The 20,475-nt window shown below is 42.7% G+C and overlaps 1 protein-coding gene across 1 annotated transcript; it reads right to left on the bottom strand.

Annotated features, from left to right (window-relative positions):
* Window positions 1-10,032: 10,032 nt before the first annotated feature.
* Window positions 10,033-19,269, bottom strand: adgra1a (adhesion G protein-coupled receptor A1a). Its single transcript, XM_060938997.1, has 5 exons — window positions 19,148-19,269; window positions 17,745-17,868; window positions 12,756-12,907; window positions 11,814-11,909; window positions 10,033-11,443 (listed from the first exon to the last, which is right to left on the bottom strand). Exons 1-5 carry the CDS (start codon window positions 19,195-19,197, stop codon window positions 10,033-10,035), a joined length of 1,833 nt encoding a protein of 610 aa, XP_060794980.1. The 5' UTR covers window positions 19,198-19,269.
* Between the last annotated feature and the right edge of the window lie 1,206 nt (window positions 19,270-20,475).

The following is a 20,475-nucleotide window of genomic DNA, read 5'->3' as shown; positions in this document are numbered from 1 at the left end:
CCTTTAAACTAGCAGTTATCAAACCCCTGATTAAAAAACCTGACCTTGATCCCTGTCAGCTGTCCAATTATCAGCCAATATCAAACCTCCCCTTTATTGCCAAGATCCTTGAAAAAGCTGTGGCACAGCAGTTATGCTCATATTTGCATAGGAATAACATCCATGAAATGTATCAGTCAGGATTTAGACCTCATCATAGCACAGAGACAGCTCTGGTTAAAGTAGTAAATGACCTACTGTTGGCGTTTGATCAGGGCTGTGTCTCACTGCTTGTGTTACTTGACCTTAGTGCAGCATTTGATACCATTGATCATTCCATTCTTCTGGATAGACTAGAAAATGTTGTGGGAGTTATGGGAATGAGCCTCTCCTGGCTCAGGTCTTGTTTAACTGATTGCTATCAGTATGTTAATGTAAATGGTGATTTTTCTAGACATACTGAGGCAAAGTTTGGTGTTCCACAAGGTTCTATCTTGGGTCCACTGCTTTTTTCTTTATATATGTTACCTCTGGGTGATATAATTCGTAAACATTGTATTAGTTTCCACTGTTATGCTGATGACACACAGTTGTATGTTTCTGCAAAACCAGATGAGAGACACCAGCTTAATAGAATTGAGGAATGTGTGAAGGACATTAGACACTGGATGCTTATTAACTTCCTTCTGCTTAACTCTGACAAGACTGAAGTACTTGTACTAGGACCACATGCAGCTAGAAGTAAGTTTTCTGATTACATAGTAACTCTGGATGGCCTTTCTGTTTCTTCATGTACAGCAGTAAAAGACCTCGGGGTGATTATTGACCCCAGTCTTTCATTCGAAACTCACACTGATAACATTACCCAGATAGCTTTCTTTCATCTCAGAAATATTGCTAAGATGAGAAATTTAATGTCACTACACGACACAGAAAAAAATAGTTCATGCTTTCGTTACCTCCAGGTTGGATTATTGTAATGCTTTACTGTCTGGATGTTCCAATAAGTGCATAAACAAGCTCCAGATAGTTCAAAATGCAGCAGCAACAGTCCTTACTAGAACTAGAAAATATGACCACATCACCCCTGTCTTATCCACACTGCATTGGCTCCCAATCAAATTTCGTATTGATTATAAAATATTATTATTGACCTTCAAAGCACTGAATGGTCTTGCACCACAGTACCTGAGCGAACTTCTGGTCCTTTATGACCCGCCACGCCTACTTGGATCAAAAGGTGCAGGCTATCTGCTGGTACCTCATATAGTGAAGGCTACATCAGGGGGCGGAGCCTTTTCTTACAAAGCCCCACAGTTATGGAACAGCCTTCCAAGTAGTGTTCGGGAATCAGACACAGTCTCAGCATTTAAGTCTAGGCTGAAAACATATCTGTTTAGTCAAGCCTTTCGTTAATGGTGCTTATGACATAAAGGTGTAGATCTGGAGGGTCCTCAGACATAGTGTTTTGTTAAACTGGGATGTATGGATGCTGTCAGTCCCCCACTTGCTTGCTCACTCGAGTTTGTTGATGGTGTAGTGGCTGCTGCTTTATGTCCCGGGGCTCCCTCATGCCTGTGTTACCTTCTGGCTCTCTCCTTTTTGTTATGCTGTCATAGTTAATTTTGCCGGAGTCCCTGCTTGTACTCAACGCAAAATGTATACTGTACCTACTTATTCAGGTGGCATTGGGCATACCTAACAACCTGTGTTTTCTCTCTCTTCTCCTCCCCCCCTCCAATCTGTCCCTCTAAGCTACATGTCAATCCTGGGATCAAGGTGCTGACCTCTTCTGCTCCTCGGTCCTGCCTGATCCATCCTGATGCCCTATGTCTGGTTGGAGTCTCATCACATCGCTCCTGTGGAGGATGGCCCCATATGGACAGTTGAAAGTCACACTTGGAAGATACTCTGGACACTTACAGTAATGCTTTTATGGCTGAGGACTACAGTTGGCTTGCTAACTTTGGGACTGCGGTTGTCATGAACAGTTTTGCACTCAAGTTTCCATTAATGAAGAGTTATAACATCAACAAAACTGACTTCATGTTAAAACTGGTAATGTTATAGTCATGTTGTCTGTTGTTGTCCAGGTGAGGATTGGTTCCCTTTTGGGTTTGGTTCCTCTCGAGGTTTCTTCCTCGTGTCGTCTGGGGGAGTTTTTCCTTGCCACCGTCGCCACAGGCTTGCTCACTGGGGATAGATTAGGAATAAAACTGGCTTGTGTCTTGGGTCATTCAGATTCTGTAAAGCTGCTTTGGGACAATGTCTACTGTTAAAAGCGCTATACAAACAAACTTGACTTGACTATTTGGTCGAGATCCTCCTGACAGCTGGAAAGAAGGCCACTGCTAAGAACTGGTCACCAAGCACCAAGTCACAAACAATGGTTGTCAATCATAGATGGTATACTTGTGATGGAAAATCTTACATATAAGTTGAAAATGAAGGAAGAATTTTTTTTATAAAAGGCTACAGAAAATGGTTAACATATAAAGCAAAGAAATCCATGAATACCAAGACAGTCTAAAAACAAGGTCGACTTCTCCCAACACACAGGCTCTGTTCATTTGTTAATGTTTTTTCTTCTTTCCCTTTTATTTTTGCCTCCTTTGTTTGTCCCCTTTTTTACTCCTTAATTCTGAGTAAATTATTTTGTATTGTATTATAATTAATAAAAAAAAAAGGGAATACCATTGATACCAATCTGTCTAATTTCAAATACCAATCTATTTATCACAAAATCTGCAGGATTCTGTTAGACAGCAGAAGCTAAAGAAAAAATTCACTTTGTAGTATGACAACAACCAAAAGCACAAATCACAGTCAACAAAGAAATGGTTCCAGAAGATGATGATCAATGTTTTGGGCCAGTCAGAGCCCAGATCTAAATCCTATTGAAACCCTGTAGCCTGTCTACCTACAATAAACCAACATAAATTGATCATTCGAGACGGCAAAACTTTTGCATGATTGTATTGATTAAGGTCCAGAAGAGTATGATTTGCATTTAGAAAGGTGTCCTAATGTTAGGAATCATGGTTTTGTCCAGTCCCTTAATGGTTACAGCACTGGGATGTAGTTGAACAGCTTAGTTATAGAGCTAGATCAATCTGTGATCAATTTACCAGCTTTATTTCTGACAATAACACTGGATCATAAAGATGTGCTATAAATTCCGTGAATGTTTTATATCTTGATTAAGAAGTTAATACAGAATCCACAATAAAATGCAAAGGAAGATATGTTTAAGATTTAAAAAATGAGACATTGAAAAAAATTGAGACATTTTAGATGTAGGGGCGGCACGGTGGTGTAGTGGTTAGCACTGTCGCCTCACAGCAAGAAGGTCCTGGGTTTGAGCCCCGGGGCCGGCGAGGGCCTTTCTGTGTGGAGTTTGCATGTTCTCCCCGTGTCCGCGTGGGTTTCCTCCAGGTGCTCCGGTTTCCCCCACAGTCCAAAGACATGCAGGTTAGGTTAACTGGTGACTCTAAATTGACTGTAGGTGTGAATGTGAGTGTGAATGGTTGTCTGTGTCTATGTGTCAGCCCTGTGATGACCTGGCGACTTGTCCAGGGTGTACCCCGCCTTTCGCCCGTAGTCAGCTGGGATAGGCTCCAGCTTGCCTGCGACCCTGTAGAAGGATAAAGCGGCTAGAGATAATGAGATGAGATGAGATTTTAGATGTATATCCCCACACTATTTGATAGATGTAGACTTGCCAAATCAATATGTGCTTAGTTGGTAAACTCTGGCCCAAAAAGATATTACAAGCTGTAGGTGCTATATTCCAAGCAAAAGGTGCTTTAATAAAGTATTAGTGAAGGATTGTGCACACTTATGCAACCAGGTTATTTCAAGTACCCCTCCCCCAATAAATAAATAAATAAATAAATAAATAAATAAAATGTTTCTATTTGTTTTCACTTTTGTTTTGTTGGTTGCTATATCACAGTAAAGTTGGAAAAATATCTGACATAATTGATCTTAGTTTCATTTTTTATGCCATACTGCAAGAGTTTGAATAGCTTCTTTTATGCTGTATAAAAATAGGGTAAAAAAATTATAAATCAGTAAAAGGTGAAACGAGGTTACTTTTGCAGGCTTTAAAAGTCAAATAGCTGTCAGAATGTGACTTGCTTCATTGCTTGTTTGGTTCTTATGGGGACAGACATAGTAATAAAGTATGTGCATGATCATATTCAGTTTGTTAAAACTGAGTCACACTGTGCAAAAACAAGGAGACACTTCTGTCTAACACCCAGCTGACTTTCTATCACTGTCACACAAATAATGAAGTTTGTCACAACAGCATTGACTCAGAACAGCAGATGGCAGTGATGAGCATTAGCAGCCCCTGGCATGGTTATATGATATGAAGTGAAAGCCCTTATCTCCATGGAACATTTTAATGACACCACCAGTGCTAGTTCAGTGAACTCAACCCTTTCCTCTCACAAAGCCATGCAGATTAGTTTTGTAGATTGAGTGGATTTCTGTTAATGCTATCAGAGCCACATTCTGAAAGATCTTTATCTCTTATTCTCTCCTTTTGTCATTGATTTGCAGTAACTATACCCGTTCTATGTTTATTGAGAAAGTACTTAAATATTTTCAGTTAAACAAGAGGGGTTTTTTTTTACAGGGTGCTCCTGCTAGTGTCTGAGCAAGAACTGTATATTAAAGCTAGACGGCCTTTCGATTTCATATAATCGGTGAAATTTAGTTCCCTCTGAAATTTGGTCATTGTGATATATGTTTATTTCTGTAATATCTCACAAAATATCAGGCCATTCTGTGGCTGGGAAGTTATTTCATTTGCAGCGATTCCCTAGCAAATAATGTGCATGAAATTGCTCACTTCATGCAGTCAAGCAGACAGAGGAAGTCCGTGTGCGCAGGTTCACCTGCTTCTTCTTCTTCTTTTGGGTTTTACGGCAGCTGGCATCCACAGTATTGCATTACTGCCATCTACTGGTTTACCTTGACTGTGCACTGACAGTTACATCATTCTGTTGCTAAACGAACAGCTGATCACACCGAGGTGCTTGCTGACCGCCGATATTTATTAGTTTGGTCCTGCGTTTCCTTTCCTTCGCAACATAACATTTTTTCTTCTTGCTTTCCATTACTGTAGTCGGTCTTTCACTTTTGATTCCCACACTCATGCCCTCCATTTTTCTCTCCAGTTTCAAATTTGTATCCCACAATGCCTTACATGAACAAGGAAAGCCCACTACGTGATGCATGACATAGTATCTTGAATTGGGTCATGGTGAAGCAGGAAAAAATAGTGGAGAATTTAGGGCCACATGGCTCTAAATTCATTAATTGTTCTATTTTTAAAAAAAATAAAATAAAATTGGAAGTCTGTGATTCGAATACAGTAGCTTTCGGTCCACTAAACAAAAATAACTGGGTGTCAGGGAAAATTCTTTTTATGACCTACACTTGAAAAATCTGAAAGGCAGTCTACCTTTAAATATTAATTAATTAGAAAGCTTTATTCCTAGGCACTTCTCCCTTCATCTTCATGATTCCTATTGCACCAGCCCTTGACAAGAGAAGGCATGAAAGGGGTGAGACACAGTGTAGAGGGAACTGTCCAAACCTGCATGACGCTGGAGTTTGAGGCACAGACACAATTATGAACACAAACCCCAAACAGGGGCCAAGAATGCTGTAAACACTCTGACCTTCAGATCAAACTATATGATGGCTCAAATAAACAAACTGATCAAATATACCACTAGAGAGACAATGGAGGAATTTGTTCATGGTGATAAAATACATTTATTGGGAAAAAAAGTAGCAAATGTTGAAAAGAAACAACACCTGACTGAATTAGGTCACTACATAAATCTCATGTTTTGTCCAAAGAGCAATGCAGCAATTCATGTTCTATAAAAAAAAGATGTGGATGCACATACTGATCGGCACGTGGATCAAAATACAGGTGGACAAATTTTCATTTCCTTTCCAGAACTCAAGGTAAAGTACAGTGGCATGTTGAGTTAATCTGTAGACTTAAAGGTACGATTAGGATTAAACGATTAGTGCATTTTCCTATTTTCGCTTTCCTTTTAGTGACCCATTGTGTGGTAAATAAGGTATAGGAGGTAACTGCATGCATTTACAGTATCTGTGAATTTACTGGTGAAAAATTAGACATGATCCCTGAGCTCACTGAGAAATAACATGACAAAAACAGTGGATATACTATTCCAAATAAACAATACTGACATTTGATTTCACTGTCATATTTCATCTTAGATAGCCGAAGCCAGATAACTCACAGGATTAAGGACAGGACAGATTGCATTTCTACACTAGATATGAGCTCTGAAATGTGAATTTACTGTCATATTCGCTCTGACTATTTGACAAACACTTTTCCTCCCCATTATTTTTTCCATGTTACTGTTATTTCACAACAAGATATGCCTTAATTTCAGGCAACTCTTTATTCTTGAAAGCTTTTATACTCAGTTTGTTGACCAAATCAGTTGTGCTGAGATTGATAAATAATAAAGAAGAACGCATGGGGAATTAAATCTTTGGGAATGTGGTAGCCGACAAAGCTGGAGAGTACATTCTCTAAAACAAGAATCTAAAAATCGCTGATGTTCAACAACTTGACTTATGTTTGTTAACTAATGTGTCCACCATTCATACACTGTTACAATAAAATTGCATGACAAAATCAGTGCACCATAAAACAGCAGATCAGTGTGTAACTGATAGTCTCACTGATTTGCAGGGGAAAAAAAAATTTGCAAGAACTCATGCTGGTTGAGTACATCTCTTTTTTATCGGCATAATAACAGACTGAAGATTATTCGTTTATTTGCTTTTAAGGGTGCTTAATGTTGATTTTTGTTGCTACATGACCATCTCCATCAGCAATAGCTGTCAGGTGTACTCCATCACCAAGTACGGTCTGGTTCACTCCAGGTTGTGTGATATTTGTCTTGTATTTTTGGCAAATCTAACATGACCTGACCCATGAAAATTATTTTGACTTGATTTACTTTGTAGTTGCTCCATACATTGCCAGTTAGTTCATTTAATCACACACATGACCTCCTAGTGGAGGGTGACTTCTGCTGAAAAAGTCTCTCCTTGAACCACTTCACATTTTTTAACTGATATCCTGACTCTAGAATGCATGTTATCACATACAAAAAATGGAGGCATGCACGCAAACATATGCACTCAAACACACATTCACTCACACTAAAATCATGAGGGAACCTCACTCTAGAAAACTTCAATGTACATTTGTGGATATTGAGACCATTTTTAGTGGCACACAAGATAAACATGGTGCACGCAGGTGTATTAATGGTGAATAGCAATTTGTGTGAAACCTAAACAAATACCCCCCCCCCCCCCCCCCAAAAAAAAAAAAAATTGGGACATTGTGCAAAATGTAAATGAAAAACAGAATGCAATGATTTGCCAATCCCTTTCAACCTACAGTACCAGTCAAAAGTTTGGACACAGCTTCTAATTCAATGGCTTTTCTCTATTTTTATTAATTAAAAGAAACTTCATGTCTTAAAGTAATGATGGATGTCGTTTCTCTTTACTTAGCTGAGCAGTTCTTGACATAATATGGATTATTACAGTTGTGGAATAGGGCTATTTACTGTATTTTTATTAGTTACTATTTACTGTTTGATCTCAAACGCATCAAGAAAGCAAGAAATTGCACTAAATAACTTTTGATAAGGCATACCTGTTAACTGAAAAGCATTCCAGGTGACTACCTCATGAAGCTGGTTAAGATAATGCCAATAGTGTGCAAAGCGTCATCAAGGTAAACTCTGGCTACTTTAAAGAATCTAAAATATAAAAAATATTTTGGTTTTTAAACACCTTTTTGTTTACTGCATAATTCCATACATGTTCCATATGTTATTTCATAGTTTTGATGTCTTCAGTGTTGTTCTACAATGTAGAAAATAGTCCAAATACAGAAAAACCTATGAATGAGTAGGTGTGTCCAAACTTGACTGCTACTGTACATTCAGCTGAATACAATACAAAGGCAAGATATTTACTGTTCCAACTGATAAACTTTGTTTTGTAGAAATATACACTCATTCTGAATTTGATGCCTGCAACACGTTCCAAAAAGGTTGGAACAGGGGCATGTTTACCACTGTGTTCTGTCACCTTTTCTTTTAACACTCAGTCAGCATTTGGGAACTGAGGACACTAATTACTGAAGTTTTTAAAGTGAAATTCTTTCTTGATGTATGACTTTAGTTGCTCAACAGTCCAGGGTCTCCACTGTTGTATTTTGCGTTTCATAACGCGCCACACATTTTTGATGGGAGGCAAGCAGGCCAGTTTAGCACTCATACTCTATTACTACAAAGCCCTACTGTTGTAACATGCGCAGAGTGTGTCTTGGCATTGTCTTCCAGGAATAAGCAGGGACATCCCTGAAAAAGACATCATCTGGATGCAGCATATATTGTTCCAAAACCTATACGTACCTTTCAGCATTAATGGATCCTTCATAGATGTGCAAGTTACCTATGCCATGGATACTAACACCCCCCCATACCATCACAGATGCTGGATTTAAACTTTGTTACCAGTACAATCTGAATGGTCCCTTTCTTCTTTAGCTCAGAGGAAACAACGTCCATGATTTCCAAAAAGAATTGAAATATGGACTCGTTGGATCAACACACTTTTCCACTTTGCATTAGTCCACCTCAGATGACCTCAGACTCACAGAATTTGGCATTGCTTCTGGATGTTGTTGATACATGGCTTTTGCTTTGCATGGTAGATGCAGCGATGAACTGTGTTTACCAACAATGGTTTTCTGAAGTGTTCCCGACCACATCTAGAAATATACATTATACAATCTTGTTGGCTTTTAATGTAGTGACGCCTGAAGGATCAAAGGCCACAGGTGTTCAGTGATGGTTTTCAGCCTTGTTCTTTACGTGTAGAGATTTCTCTGAATCTTTTGATGATATTATGGATGGTGAAATCCCTACATTCCTTGCAGTTGTAAGCTGAGAAATGTTGTTCTTAAAATGTTAAGCTATTTGCCCATGCAGATTTTCACAAAGTGGTGAACCTTGCCCTGTCTTTGCTTGTGAATGATTGGGCCTTTCCAATGACCACTTATCCTAGTTATTCGTAGAATGTTCCAAAGAGGTGTTTTGTTTTTGGTTTTTTTTTTTTTTGTTGTTGTTGTTTTGAGCATTCTACAACTTTCCCAATCTTTTGTTGCCCTTGTCCCAATTTTTTTTGGAATGTATTGCAAGCGGGTGGCACGGTGGCGTAGTGGTTAGCGCCGTCGCCTCACAGCAAGAAGGTCCGGGTTCGAGCCCCGTGGCCGGCGAGGGCCTTTCTGTGCGGAGTTTGCATGTTCTCCCCGTGTCCGCATGGGTTTCCTCCGGGTGCTCCGGTTTCCCCCACAGTCCAAAGACATGCAGGTTAGGTTAACTGGTGACTCTAAATTGACCGTAGGTGTGAATGTGAGTGTGAATGGTTGTCTGTGTCTATGTGTCAGCCCTGTGATGACCTGGCAACTTGTCCAGGGTGTACCCCGCCTTTCGCCCGTAGTCAGCTGGGATAGGCTCCAGCTTGCCTGCGACCCTGTAGAACAGGATAAAGCGGCTACAGATAATGAGATGAGATGAGATGTATTGCAAGCATCAAATTCAGAATGAACGTATATTTACAAAAACAATAAATTTTAAGAGTTTGAACATTAAATAGTTTGTCTTTATACTGTATTCAATTGAATATAGGTTGAAAAGGATTTGCAAATCATGACAGTCTTTTTTTTTTTTTACATTTTACACAGTGTCCCAACTTGTTTGGAATCAGTGTTGTACTTTCAACTCCACAAAGTCCTAATTAGTGGTTAAGTGAAGGTTTGGGGAGTGTACAGCTGACAGTCATAGTAGAAGGACTACACAGTAGTTTTATTTAGAGGTGCTTTGGATTATAGCCCTGGGACTACACAGTAGTTTAGTAGTAGTTTAGCTCAGGGAAGAAACAGGATATTTTGCAGGGCTACACAGTGGTTTCATTTTTCCATGGTCCTGTCCTAATGTTACCTGTGGAATCAGGACTGAAGACATAGTCCTCAGGCAGACTGTTATTGTGGCTCAGCATCCCTCTCTGGCTGAGTGTGCCCTTCCTGCTGAGAGTAGACTGGGAGCTTGACACAATGGCCTGTGGAGGAGGCATATCCAAGTGCAACATAATGTCCTCCTCTTTATTGGTCATTTTGGTGCTGCTGTGTATCAGGGAATCTGTACTGGTATCTTCTCCCTGGGATACAACAGAAAATGGGTCTGTTTTGAGACAGCAGATGCTGGAGAAAGGTTCTTCCTTGGCACAGCACGTGTGTCTATGGCAGGTGTATCTGTCGTGACAAGGCAGCTGGCTGTCCAGGTGCATTCTGTGGCTTTCCATGTGGATGCTAGGGCTGGTGCAGCGCAGCTGGTTATCCAGATGAGGGGTATGGCAGGAGCGCTGACTCTCCAAGTGTGAGGTATGACCAGTGATGGGATTTTCTACATGCATGATGTGAGGGCTTTCCAGGTGGGAGCTGTGCACACTTCCATCCAAGCTGGTTGAAGCCATGTGTAAGGTGTAGTCCCTGAGGCAGGGCCTTGGCCGACTGAATGAACGTGACTTAGTCCTGTCCTTCAGACAGCTCTGCAGTGGCAGGGAGGGGTGGGGTAACTCATCAGGGAGAGACAGGGAATGAGCAGAGCCTTCTAGAACTGGAGAAGAGCTATACAAGGTGGAGCAGCATGGGCTCATTGGGGTCTGAGCTGTGGGCAGGAAGCTTGGGTTACAGTGGGGTGAGGATGTGAGAAGGTGGGGGGAAAGTAAAGTTTTACCTGCATAAGGCCGCTTCACCTCAAGGTGACTTTGAATTTCAGTACTTCCCGCTGCCTTTCCATTCACATCCACTTTGCGTTTAGAAGGACAGCAGGCCCACCAGCGGTGCCACACATCATCCCGTTTAGCACAGTGCTGAATAAGGAGAAAGAGTCCCAGTGTGACTGAGAATGCCCCATATAAGCAGCTAAATATCATGTCCAGATAATGGCCCTGTGACACAGCCAATGCCCCGAAGACCCATGTAGCCAGGAAGAGTAAGACAGTGAAAGCAGTGGCCCGTAGTTGAGCCTTAAAAGAGTGCTCATTGGCAAGCATAGAGGCAGTGATGGCTGTGCAACCTGAATGGGCCCCCTGTTCTCCAGGTTCTCTACTGGCAGCATGGCAGTGGCTGATTTCTGCAGTGGCCAGACGTTGCTGCTCCTCTGTCATGGCCTTCAGCTCATACTTACGCCCTGGGTGCCGCTTCAACTGTATAAATGTGCAAAGGAAATACATACACATGACCAGGACCAGGAATGCAGTGGGTCCATAGAAGCCTCCCAGACTGGGCTCCCATGCCATCCAACAACTTCAGAAGAGGAAGAGAGATAGAATCAACAACCTAGTCAGTAATGCCATTACTGCCTTCCTTAATTAAATCACAAATCACATGGTAATTTATTTTTCTTAATTAAAACGTCTGTATAAATCAATGATGCTTGCATGAAGCCATTTCCTGCCTCACTGCAAATTCTACGAATGCTAAACCTGGCACAAAGTAACAGGGCTGCTGAGCTGACAGAACATGAAAATCCGACTGAAGATTTTGCCTGTGTATTTTGTGCATGTACATTTGCCCATTATTTCATTTCCAATCATGATTATTGTTTTGAACAAATTACTCAAAGCAGACAAATGACAAGTGGAGAGGGAGGGAGGCAGAAAAAGAGTATACTCACTAAGGGGCATCATGTCTGCTCCCATAATTATCCAGGCTAACAGCAGCTATGACCCCAACAATGACAATGGGGATCCCACTACTGAACAGATACAATCTAAAAACAGAACCAAAAGGACAGAATCAGAGATCACAGAGTAAAGAAGGAGATATACTATATGGCCAAATGTTTGGGGACACCTGACCATTATACCCATGTGCTTGTTGAACACCCCATCAAAAGTTAGTCCCCATCTTTGCTATAATAACAACCTCCACTCTCTTGGAGGATTTCCACTAGATTTTGACATGTGACTGTGGGTATTTGCCCATTCACCCACAACAGCATTAGTGAGGTCAGGCACTGATGTTGGGCGAGGAGGCCTGGAGAGCTAACGGCATTCCAATTCATCCCAAAGGTTTTCAGTGGATTTGAGGTCAAGGCTCTGTGCAGGCCACCTAAGTTTTTCCACACCAACCTTGGCACACCATGCCTTCATGGACCCCACTTCTGGCACAAGGGCACCATCATGCTGGAACAGGTTAGGGCCTCTTAATTCCAGTGATGGGAAATCTTAAAACTCCAGCATACAAAAATGTTCTAGACAACTGTGTACTTTCAACTTTGAGGAAATAGTTTAGAGAAGGCACATATATGGTGGATATGATCAGGTGTCCAGATATTTTTGGTGATATCGCATATGTTTGTTTTTCCTGCTGCTGTTACTCTAAATGTTGAAAATAAATAATCTAAAGCCATCTTTCGCTGTTCTTTTGCACTCACCAGTGAATAACAACATAACTCATAACATAAGAACATTCACTTTTAGTGCAGGTCAAATAAATGTCAAATTATAGCCTTAATAGACTCATTTGATTAAGATAACATCATTACCACTATTTGCAGATCAGCAGTCTGTGACTCATGAGCCTAATGTCATGAACCACTCTTTTGCCCATTTACCTGAATATGGTGAATTTGGGATGAGGCTGTATGGGTGGATCCCTGTCCTGAGAGATGGGCGGAGCCTTGGAGACTTCACTACAAGTATTCCTGGCAGTAAGCACCAGCCAAAGCATGGTGGAGAGAGAGGAGTAGTGCAAAATGATGCCAACCTTGAAGCAGAACACACAAAGTCACTAAACACAAATGTCAGCCAGGACACTAAGATGATTATATAGCCACTGAGCAGCTCTGCTGTGAGCAGACATCCGCCTCTGAGCACAAGACCCAGGATAGAACAGTGTTTAAAAAGGGGAAGCAAGCATGTAGGAGCACTGAGTGGATTGCTTGAGGTAATCCTTCTTAGCCAGCTGGTCTATACAGGTATCTGCCTCACCTCTGTGGACACGGTACTAAAGAGAGCAAGTCCATTACTCTTCCTCTTTTTATTACTGCATCAGTACTCTGGTGACTGCTGACCCTCAATACACACAGTCACGCACACAATACGGCTGAAAAATGTCATGCACCTAACTAGGGCTGCTGCTGCCTGTTTTACGAGATGATTTTAAATAAAAATGGGAAATAGCAGTGAATACTTGCCATCTAGAGACCAATAAATTCAAACACAAATAAGTCACAATGTGCAGCATTGTAATGTACATATTGAGACAATAAAAAAGCAAAACATTAAACAGGAATATAAAACTGATCACAAGTGGATTTGGTGGAAGGAAGCTTATGCTAGATGATAAGTCAAAATTCAAAGAAACACAGCCACTCCCTTCAGTATTCTCTCCAAAGCCTCGTCTCGTCTCGTCTCGTCTTCTTCCGCTTATCCAGGACCGGGTCGCGGAGGCAGCAGTCTAAGCATGGAAGCCCAAACTTCCCTTTCCCCAGACACCTCGGCCAGCTCCTCGGGAAGAACACCGAGGCGTTCCCAGGCCAGCCGAGAGACATAGTCCCTCCAGCGTGTCCTGGGTCTTCCCCGGGGCCTCCTCCCGGGGGGACATGCCTGGAACACCTCCCCAGGGAGGCGTCCAGGAGGCATCCGAAAAAGATGCCCGAGCCACCTCAGCTGGTTCCTCTCGATGTGGAGGAGCAGCGGCTCTACTCCGAGCTCCTCCCGAGTGACTGTGCTTCTCACCCTATCTCTAAGGGAGCGCCCAGCCACCCTGCGAAGGAAACTCATTTCAGCCGCTTGTATCCGCGATCTTGTTCTTTCTGTCATTACCCAAAGCTCATGACCATAGGTGAGAGTCGGAACGTAGATCGACCGGTAAATTGAGAGCTTCGCCTTTTGGCTCAGCTCCTTCTTCACCACGACGGACCGGTAAAGCGACCGCATCACTGCGGAGGCTGCACCGATCCGCCTGTCGATCTCACGCTCCATCCTTCCCTCACTCGTGAACAAGATCCCGAGATACTTAAACTCCTCCACTTGAGGCAGGACTTCTCCACCAACCTGGAGAGGGCAAGCCACCCTTTTCCGGTCGAGAACCATGGCCTCGGACTTGGAGGTGCTGATTCTCATCCCAGCCGCTTCACACTCGACTGCAAACCGCCCCAGTGCATGCTGAAGGTCCTGGTTTGAAGAAGCCAACAGGACAACATCATCCGCAAAAAGCAGAGATGAAATCCTGTGGTTCCCAAACAGGATTCCTTCCGGCCCCTGGCTGCGCCTAGAAATTCTGTCCATAAAAATTATGAACAGAACCGGTGACAAAGGGCAGCCCTGACGGAGTCCAACATGCACTGGGAACAGGTCTGACTTACTGCCGGCAATGCGAACCAGACTCCTGCTCCGTTCGTACAGGGACCGGACAGCCCTTAGCAAAGAGCCCCGAACCCCATACTCCCGAAGCACCCCCCACAGAATACCACGGGGGACACGGTCGAATGCCTTCTCCAGATCCACAAAGCACATGTGGACTGGTTGGGCAAACTCCCATGAACCCTCGAGCACCCTATGAAGGGTATAGAGCTGGTCCAGTGTTCCGCGACCAGGACGAAAACCGCATTGTTCCTCCTGGATCCGAGGTTCGACTATCGGTCGAATTCTCCTCTCCAGTACCCTGGAGTAAACTTTCCCTGGGAGGCTGAGAAGTGTGATTCCCCTATAATTGGAGCACACTCTCCGGTCCCCTTTCTTAAAAAGAGGGACCACCACCCCAGTCTGCCACTCCAGAGGCACTGTCCCCGACCGCCACGCGATGTTGCAGAGGCGTGTCAACCAAGACAGCCCCACAACATCCAGAGACTTGAGATACTCAGGGCGGATCTCATCCACCCCCGGTGCCTTGCCACCGAGGAGCTTGCAAACCACCTCAGTGACTTCGGCTTGGGTAATGGACGAGTCCACCTCTGAGTCATCAGCCTCAGTCTCCTCAGTGGAAGACATGACGGTGGGATTGAGGAGATCCTCAAAGTATTCCTTCCACCGCCCGACAATGTCCCCAGTCGAGGTCAACAGCTCCCCACCCGCACTGTAAACAGTGTTGGCAGAGTACTGCTTCCCCCTCCTGAGGCGCCGGACGGTTTGCCAGAATTTCTTCGAGGCCGACCGATAGTCCTTCTCCATGGCCTCCCCGAACTCCTCCCAGTTCCGAGTTTTTGCCTCCGCAACTGCCCGAGCTGCAGCACGCCTGGCCTGCCGATACCCGTCGGCTGCCTCAGGAGTCCCGGAGGTCAACATGGCCCGATAGGACTCCTTCTTCAGCTTGACGGCATCCCTTACTTCCGGTGTCCACCACCGGGTTCGGGGATTGCCGCCACGACAGGCACCGGAGACCTTGCGGCCACAGCTCCGAACAGCTGCGTCCAAACAGCTCTCCAAAGCCAGACCCCCAAAAAGATATCTAGGGTATAAGTGCTTGTGAAAGAGAAGGCGCTTTCTGAATTGGCAGGCAGCATGATTGACAGGTCCATATAACTTACTTCCCCCTGATTTCAGAGCGTGGGTACCACAGCGACCAGCGTTCCCTCCAGAATATAAAAAATCACTTCACTAAACACTACTACTAAAACAATCCTACTTTGTTTTATAAGGGAGTAACTGAATTTTTAAAAATATAAAACATTTCACTAATTGATTTAATGAAGGTCATGCATTCTGTACAGTTTCATTACAAGCATAGAAATAAAAATAAATAAAATCCTTCACATTAATAATGTACTTTGAACAGACCAATACTATGGGAGATTACTGCATAACAGTAAATCCATCCATTATCCGTAACTGCTTATCCTGTGCAGGGTTGCGGGCAAGCTGGAGGCTATCCCAGCTGACTATGGACGAGAGGCAGGGTACACCCTGGACAAGTCACCAGGTCATCACAGGACTGACACATAGAGACACACAACCATTCACACTCACAGTCAATTTAGAGCCACAAATTAACCTAACCTGCATGTCTTTGGACTGTGAGGGAAACCAGAGCACCCAGAGGAAACCCACGCATGCAGACACGGGGAGAACATGCAAACACCACACAGAAAGGCTCCCGTTGGCCGCTAGGCTCGAACCCAGAACCTTCTTGCTGTGAGGCGACAGTGCTAACCACTACACCACCGTGCCGCCCATAACAGTAAATTATTAGTTTAAAATACTACACCAGCATGTAAAGTTCACACAGTTTAGCACACACAGACAGAAGTCTCTACAGACTCTGGTGACTGCTAACACTCAATACACACAGACATGCCCAAAATATGAAAATATCATGTACCAATCTAGGACTGCTGTTGCTGTTTGGTTTACAAGATGCTTTAAACAAAATTGAAAAATATCAGTGAATCCACTTGTTATTAGCTATTCAACAAGATTAGACAAATAGTTAGACAAAAGTCCAGGACCACAAAGCAAAACACAGCATCAAGTTCAAAGGGGCAAATAAAAAGAGCATAACCCAGAAGAACAAAGAAAGGATCATATATGGGAACACAGGATACAGAGGGAGGAGAAGCAGAGAAAAAAATACAGTTTAGTAATGCATGCTACATAGAGCAAGCAATACTTAGCGATGCATTAACTGACAGGTAAATATCCAGAAGTAAATGAGACTAGATGAGCAATAGGTGAAATCCAGTAGTAGGAAAGGCCATATGAGCAATTGTAATGGGAAGTAGGTGTGGTTGCCCACTAAGAATTCTGGGAAACGTCCAAAGACAGAGGTTTTGGCAGCATTTCTACCTTACGTAGAAACTGTGGTGAAAAACAGAGCCAAATAAAAATACATCTCTGTCTTGACCTATCTACTTAAGTAAGATTAAAAAGTATTCTTCATTAAAGTCACTTATACAAGTGCAATTTATTTTATAAGCCACCACTGATCAACACAGTTTGTTTCTATGTTTTTTTGCCCTGCAGTCCTACTCATATGATGTCACCTGAATGCACACATATGTGAGGTGCAAGACAGTATTGCCTTTAAGTTATTGCGTACACGATATGGCCAAAAGTTTGTGGACACCTGACCATAACACTCATATGTGTGCTTTTAGAACATCCCATTCCAGATTTGATCCCACTTTTGCTCTTATAAGAACCTCCACTCTTCTGGGAGGGCTTTCCCTTAGCTTTTGGAGCATAGCTGTGGGTATTTGTCCATTCACCGACAAGAGTATTAATGAGGTCACGCACTGATGTCAGGCGAGGAGGCCTAGGGAGCATTTGGTGTTCCAATTCATCCCAAAAGTGTTCAATGGGGTCCCGCTTCCACTGCAACCTTGGTGAACATATCTTAATGGATCCTGCTTTGTGCACATAGGCACTGTCATGCTGAAGCATGTTTCGGGTGATTAATTCAACTGAAAGGAAACTGTAATGCTACAAAATACAAAGACATTCTTTACAATTGTGTGCTCTCAACTTTGTGGCAACAGTTTCAGGAAGGCCCATGTATGGGTGATGTGATGGCCAGGAATCCACAAACCTCTGGCCATATAATGTACATAGTGCAGTTCTGAAGCAGTACACAGCTGAAATGGATAGTGTGAGGAAAGACTCACCACTTGACAGACAATGGGGTACTTGATCTGATTGATGCCTCCTGCAAACACTCCAAATGTCATGGCAGTGTGGAAAAGGACGTTAAGTAGTACGTGCCATCCTTTCCTGCTGATTCGGATTACACTTCACCCAGACAGACACCCAAGTACAATAAAAAAAAGGAAGAAGAAAGAAGGAATCAGAATTTAGGTAATTGCAGTCTCACAAGCTCAATGCCATGAGTAAAGAGTGTTCATCAAACTGAGAAGTTGGGCTCCAGTAATCCAGATTTGGCATTAACCCCTTTAGAGTGGCAGTCAATCCCTCTCCATGAAGCAAATGTTACTTGCTGAGCTCAGCTCTCATAGTCACTACCAAAATACTAAGGTTATGAGGAATACATAATCATTGGCAATGGCATAGACAGAATTAATTTCAGGGGAGACAAGGAAGTATGCCAAATAAATCTGTACAATTAAATTGATTTAAATTGATTAAAAGCACAATGCACTCATGCATTTTAGACGGATTGCCAGCAGAGATAGATGTACTGTCAACCAGTCTTGCAATGTAATTAACGTTAGGAGGCATAGGAAATAAATACCTTTCCCTGAAAATGTTTACATAAGAACATGTTAGCAATATGAACATCTCATCTCATCTCATTATCTGTAGCCGCTTTATCCTGTTCTACAGGGTCGCAGGCAAGCTGGAGCCTATCCCAGCTGACTACGGGTGAAAGGCGGGGTACAGCCTGGACAAGTCGCCAGGTCATCACAGGGCTGACACATAGACACAGACAACCATTCACACTCACATTCACACCTACGGTCAATTTAGAGTCACCAGTTAACCTAACCTGCATGTCTTTGGACTGTGGGGGAAACCGGAGCACCCGGAGGAAACCCACGCGGACACGGGGAGAACATGCAAACTCCGCACAGAAAGGCCCTCGCCGGCCACGGGGCTCGAACCTGGACCTTCTTGCTGTGAGGCGACAGCGCTAACCACTACACCACTGTGCCGCCCCAATATGAACATTTTATGTTATAAAACCAAATCTACTGACAAAAGCGAAATTTCCAAAAGTTTAATCCTGTTTATCACTATAGCAGCTGCTAGCCAATAAAAATGTGGACTATCTAACACTATCTAACACTTTTCTAATCAGCTCTATTGTATGTGTGCTATATTTACCATCCACAAATAATCATTTGGAACACACAACTATTTCAATTTAGAGGGTTCAAATCCAAAATCCAGCCCAGCTACACCTCTACTGTGTTCATGTAGAAAATCAGTAATATTCCAAATTACACAAGGAATAACTGTTCTGTAATGAGCATTATCGGGAAAAATAAAAACCTATAACAATGTTTCTTTAACTTTGTAATTATACAACAACATTCAGCACATACTGTACCTGTGGTGTAGAATGTATGTCATAACTGATATCAGCAGGCAGAGCAACATAACTGCTGTGCATGCATAAACAACTGGATGTAGATAGTCTCCTGGATATGGAGGGAAGGACAGCACCCTCTTTAAATCCTGGAAAACATCAAGGGATATATGATTTCATAAGTTACATAAAATAATTTTATGCACCATAATAGCTGCACACACAAATGCTGCATCATACTGTCTGTATTAGGTCTACAGTGGTGCTTGAAAGTTTGTGAACCCTTTAGAATTTTCTATATTTCTGCATAAATATGACCTAAAAGATCATCAGATTTTCACACAAGTCCTAAAAGTAGATAAAGAGAAACCAGTTAAACAAATGAGACAAAAATATTATACTTGGTCATTTATTTACTGAGGAAAATGATCCAATATTACATATCTGTAAGTGGCAAAAGTATGTGAACCTTTGCTTTCAGTATCTGCTGTGACCCCCTTGTGCAGCAAAAACTGCAACTAAACATTTCCGGTTACTGTTGATCAGTCCTGCACACCGGCCTGGAGGAATTTTAGTCCATTCCTCTGTACAGAGCAGCTTCAACTCTGGGATGTTGGTGGGTTTCCTCACATGAACTGTTCGCTTCAGGTCCTTCCACAACATTTCAATTGGATTAAGTTCAGGACTTTGACTTGGCCATTCCAAAACATTAACTTTATTCTTCTTTAACCATTCTTTCGTAGAACAACTTGTGTGCTTAGGGTTGTTGTCTTGCTGCATGACCCACCTTGAGATTCAGTTCATGGACAGATGTCCTGACATTTTCCTTTAGAATTCACTGGTATAATTCAGAATTCATTGTTCCATCAATGATGGCAAGCCGTCCTGGCCCAGATGCAGCAAAACAGGCCCAAACCATGATACTACCACCACCATGTTTCACAGATGGGATAAGGTTCTTATGCTGGAATGCAGTGTTTTCCTTTCTCCAAACATAACGCTTCTCATTTAAACCAAAAAGTTCTATTTTGGTCTCATCCATCCACAAAACATTTTTCCAATAGCCTTCTGGCTTGTCCATGTGATCTTTAGCAAACTGCAGATGAGCAGCAGTGTTCTTTTTGGAGAGCAGTGGCTTTCTCCTTGCAACCCTGCCATGAACACCATTCTTGTTTAGTGTTCTGCTGATGGTGGACTCATGAACATTAACATTAGCCAATGTGAGAGAGGCCTCAAGTTGCTCAGAAGTTACCCTGGGGTCCTTTGTGACCTAACCGACTATTACATGCCTTGCTCTTGGAGTGATCTTTGTTGGTCGGCCACTCCTGGGGAGGGTAACAATCGTCTTG

This window comes from Neoarius graeffei, chromosome 14, assembly GCF_027579695.1.
Source record: "Neoarius graeffei isolate fNeoGra1 chromosome 14, fNeoGra1.pri, whole genome shotgun sequence".
Lineage (NCBI taxonomy): Eukaryota > Metazoa > Chordata > Actinopteri > Siluriformes > Ariidae > Neoarius > Neoarius graeffei.
Note: the sequence above shows the minus strand (reverse complement) of the source record. Positions and strands in the feature narration are given on the sequence as shown.